At 37.2% G+C, this 3,915-nt stretch overlaps 1 protein-coding gene across 1 annotated transcript; it reads right to left on the reverse strand.

The window, feature by feature from the left end:
* Nucleotides 1–1,314: 1,314 nt before the first annotated feature.
* On the reverse strand, nucleotides 1,315–2,506 carry LOC130216434 (L-rhamnose-binding lectin CSL3-like). Its single transcript, XM_056448329.1, has 6 exons — nucleotides 2,479–2,506; nucleotides 2,220–2,315; nucleotides 2,035–2,082; nucleotides 1,799–1,934; nucleotides 1,562–1,665; nucleotides 1,315–1,483 (listed from the first exon to the last, which is right to left on the reverse strand). The coding sequence occupies exons 1-6, from the start codon at nucleotides 2,504–2,506 to the stop codon at nucleotides 1,470–1,472; spliced, it is 426 nt and encodes a 141-aa protein (XP_056304304.1). The 3' UTR covers nucleotides 1,315–1,469.
* Between the last annotated feature and the right edge of the window lie 1,409 nt (nucleotides 2,507–3,915).

Below are 3,915 nucleotides of genomic sequence, written 5' to 3' on the forward strand. Positions count from 1 at the left end.
CCTCTCCGCTGTCGCCACTGGCTTGCATGTTTCGGGATCTGTAGAGCTGCGCATCGTTGGATTTGCTCTTCAGTATTTGGACTCTCAGTAGTGATTATTAAACCGCACTGAACTGAGCTAAACTGAACTTAAACACTACAAACTGAACTACACTGTTCCTATTTACTGTGACCTTTTATGTGAAGCTGCTTTGACACAATCTACATTGTATAAGCGCTATACAAATAAAGGTGAATTGAATTGAATTGAATGAGTTTAATAGTTGAAACACCAAAAGATTAAAGACAGAAAATTAAGTTGTACCTGCACATTTATACCATTGACAGATTTCATATTATCAGTGTCCTGACTGATGGAGCTTTAAAATAGGCAGCAATTAATGCTCACAATAGCATTTGGAAACCCTGAAAAAATATATAAAAAATATATAAAGTGTGTGTGTGTGTGTGTGTGTGTGTGTGTGAATAGATGTTTACATAAGTACGACGTCCTACATCTTAAAAATTGGATATATTTTCCTACAAAAGACAAAGCTGCACTTCTTATATTATAAGTTACAGAAAAATGTGAGGGGTGCAGAATGAGAGAACCACGAGAGCTCTATTTGAGATTCGAAATAGAATGTGTGTTTGCAGGGTCCCCACAAATCATAAACTAATGCGTGTTTGTATTATGCAGATAAAATGCATATGAGGTTCTTGTAAGTGACATTCATTCAGTTTTTTGGAAATACCATGAACAATGTTTGAATCATTACTTAAATTCAGGTATAAATACTGATTTTTATCAGACCTCTGAAACCTTTAGAAAGGGTGGTCCCCACAGGTGATGGTTGTAAAATCTGTCCCCCAAAAAGCGTGTGTGAGTGTTACTAGCTTGTGCCTAAAGATTTAATGGGTTTAAGATCCTAGCAACACATCCATCATTCTATGGTTCATTTTTGGTTAACTCCTGAAAAATTCACTTCAGTTGATTAACAAACAGAACTGGCACCAATGAGTTTCATTTGCAGCAGCTCATCTTTCAGTTTTTGAAAAGGTTTGTCAGGATTGAAGTAACTTTTGCCAGCTTCAACAAGTCTGGCCATATTTTAACCAAAGTCTTAATGCATCTCAATTATACAAACAGGTTTCTAAAGACCCTTGACAAGAAAACTTAATATTTTAACTAAAAACAGGAGATCAACAGTACCAATATTTTCATGTCAAAATGCATTTATTTAATGCAAACAGCACAAAAGATAAAATTGCCAGTCGTGAACCATACTCAAAGGGAAAGTTCATGTATTTGTGGAACAAATCAGATTTTGGTTAGCCATTTATCACATTTAAATGCTACAGTTACACTACAGCACATCCATCATGGTTTAACCACAGTTAGTGATAAGGTTAATCTTCATGAGGGAAGGCTTCAGAAACCCCCCTTTCTTTGTGTTCCCAATGAGATGTTGACAGGTCAAATCCACAAGATCAGCCCCTACGACCTGCAAAAATAAAACTGTGGCTTAAATGGGAGTTTTAACTCATCTCGAATAACTTTGCTGCTCGGCACAATAACTTACGCTTGCAGCAGTATTTGACTCTCAGGAACTTGTACGTGCCGACACACGGATCAGAGAATACACTGTTGGTGGCTGATATGGTGCAGCTCCCACGTCCATCACAGCTACACAGACAATTCATGAAACCCATTTGATTAAATTGGACATACCAGTTTGTTTTAGTTGTGTGTAATGCTTAACGCAGAGAAACGAGGGAAAAAACAAAAAAAACAAAAACAAAAAAAAACCACACTATACCTTCTGGACACAATGTACAGAGAGTTGCGTGAAATGCAGTTGGTGTTTCGGATTTGACCCCATGGACGATGGTCAACGCAGGTTCTTCTATCTGTACGTCCATAGTTTGCAGCAAGTATGTGGATCTTACGAAATCCTACAGAGGAAAAAAAAAAAAAAAACCCCACACACACTACATCAAAACCACAATATTTAACCCACATGCTTTAATATATTGGGACACTTTTACAGCTTACTAGGACAAGACAACACCAGATCAAGTCCCTCACACGCAGTTACGATTCCTGTAAAAAAAGGACAGTCCAGCTTCAGTAACTTAAGTGGACAAATTTCATCTACTTAAATCTGTAATTATGTCAAGCATCACTAAACCAGAGCAGTTGTTTGGGGGGAGAGATTTATTTTGGGACATAAAACTCACTAGAAGTCCTCCTGCAGTAATCATCATCATCATCATGACCACCATGACCACGGTCACCATTTGCTGATATCAGCAGGCTGGAGTTCAGAAGAATTACTGAAATAAACAAGACAGAACTGATTAAGACACTTGTGCATTTCTATTCACATTATTAGTAGCACAAAACCTGATAAAAAGAAAAAAAAATTCACATGAAAACAATATAACTAAAATAGAATTTCACTGCACATCTGCTTTCTCAATTCAGTAAGAAACTCACAGGTGAGAAATACAGTGAGAGAAACCATGATTCTGCTGTCGTCCTCAACATTCCATGCAGCCTTTACTGATTCAAATTTATAGGCCGCTGGTGTGAGTGGTAATGAGCGACACCTGTGTGCCACACCAATCTGCAGTCCCACAAAGGACAACACGAGGATGAGTGACCAGCGCATAACAGTTCTGAAGGGAAGTTAATAAACATTATCAATCAATAATAATATAATAAAAATAATTATAATAATATTGCCTTTATAAAGGCAAATGCAGAAAAGAGGAAGTGCTAATGACTAGACTAAGATTAGGACATAGTAGTTTAAATTTCACTCCTGCTTTAATGGGGAAAAGTTTATCAGATAAATGTGACAAGTGTAATATAACAGAAAATGTAGAGCACGTCCTTATGAAATGTAATAAATATAAGACAGAAAGGAAAATCTTGAAGGAAATAATGTATAAATTAGAACAAGAATGAAGCCTGAAAGGATTATTGGGGCAGTTGGGAAAAATTTGGGAAATTAGCAAGGCTATTTTAAACTTCCTTAGAGATACGGGACTGGAGCATAAGATATAGATGATTATTATTTTTTTATTTTTGAATGTACGTGAACCCTTGAAGTTGCACGTCCCGGTACAGTAGGTACAGATCCGTCATTAAATCAAGAAAGAAAGAAAGTTAATGAACATCAAATTGTTAGAGGCTTATGCTTGAGCAATCTACAGCGTGCAAATTCAGCCAACTTGTGAGAGAGAGAGAGAGAAAGTGTGTGTGTGTGTATGTGTTTTACAGTAAACGGCATGTTCTCGCAGAATAAAGCACAACAGGTTTATCAATGACACAACAGGACTGTAGGCTGCGTTCACACTGCGAGGCTTAGTGCTCAAATCAGATTTTTTCTCAGAGCTGATTTTTTTGCATAGCTGTTCACAGAAAAAGTACAGATACGGACAGCACAAAATGTCTAATTATGCACACAATATATGAAGTAAGCACGTTGTCAGAACATATATGATTGCCCTTTTCACAGACAACCGTGGTGTATTTCATGAACTGTAAAGGATTGTTTTGCTACAACTGATCTGTATTTCGGCATTTGAAAATAAGTCACTTTTTTCTATCGGGGAGAAAGTTCCCCCTTGAAATGAAAGTGTCCCGTCCTTTGGACCAATAGTATCATCCTGCACAACTGGAGTAGCTGCACATTAGACCCTTTTCACAATGACGTCGCTTCACTTCCCCTTATCGGCAACGCAGTGTATTTTTAGTTCCGGTTTACCTTTGAATGAATGGGAGACTTCTCTGGAAAATGTACAAATAAAATCATTAACATTGCACGATCTGATTTAAGACTATTATTGGTATTGGGCATGTGTCCAAAAGTTTCTCTTTTATTTCTCCTGCAGTCATACCTACACTGACTCACATAATTAACACATC

This window comes from Danio aesculapii, chromosome 22 (genome assembly GCF_903798145.1).
Source record: "Danio aesculapii chromosome 22, fDanAes4.1, whole genome shotgun sequence".
NCBI lineage: Eukaryota > Metazoa > Chordata > Actinopteri > Cypriniformes > Danionidae > Danio > Danio aesculapii.

What these genes read in the sequence shown, in the direction of transcription:
- LOC130216434 (XM_056448329.1), bottom strand. Translation starts at nt 2,506, where the DNA reads ATGGTTTCTCTCACTGTATTTCTCACCT. An exon ending in TCTCACTGTATTTCTCACCT is followed by an intron (nt 2,316 to 2,478) that starts GTGAGTTTCTTA and finishes TGTTTATTTCAG; the next exon opens with TAATTCTTCTGAACTCCAGC. An exon ending in CTGTACATTGTGTCCAGAAG is followed by an intron (nt 1,666 to 1,798) that starts GTATAGTGTGGT and finishes TTGTCTGTGTAG; the next exon opens with CTGTGATGGACGTGGGAGCT.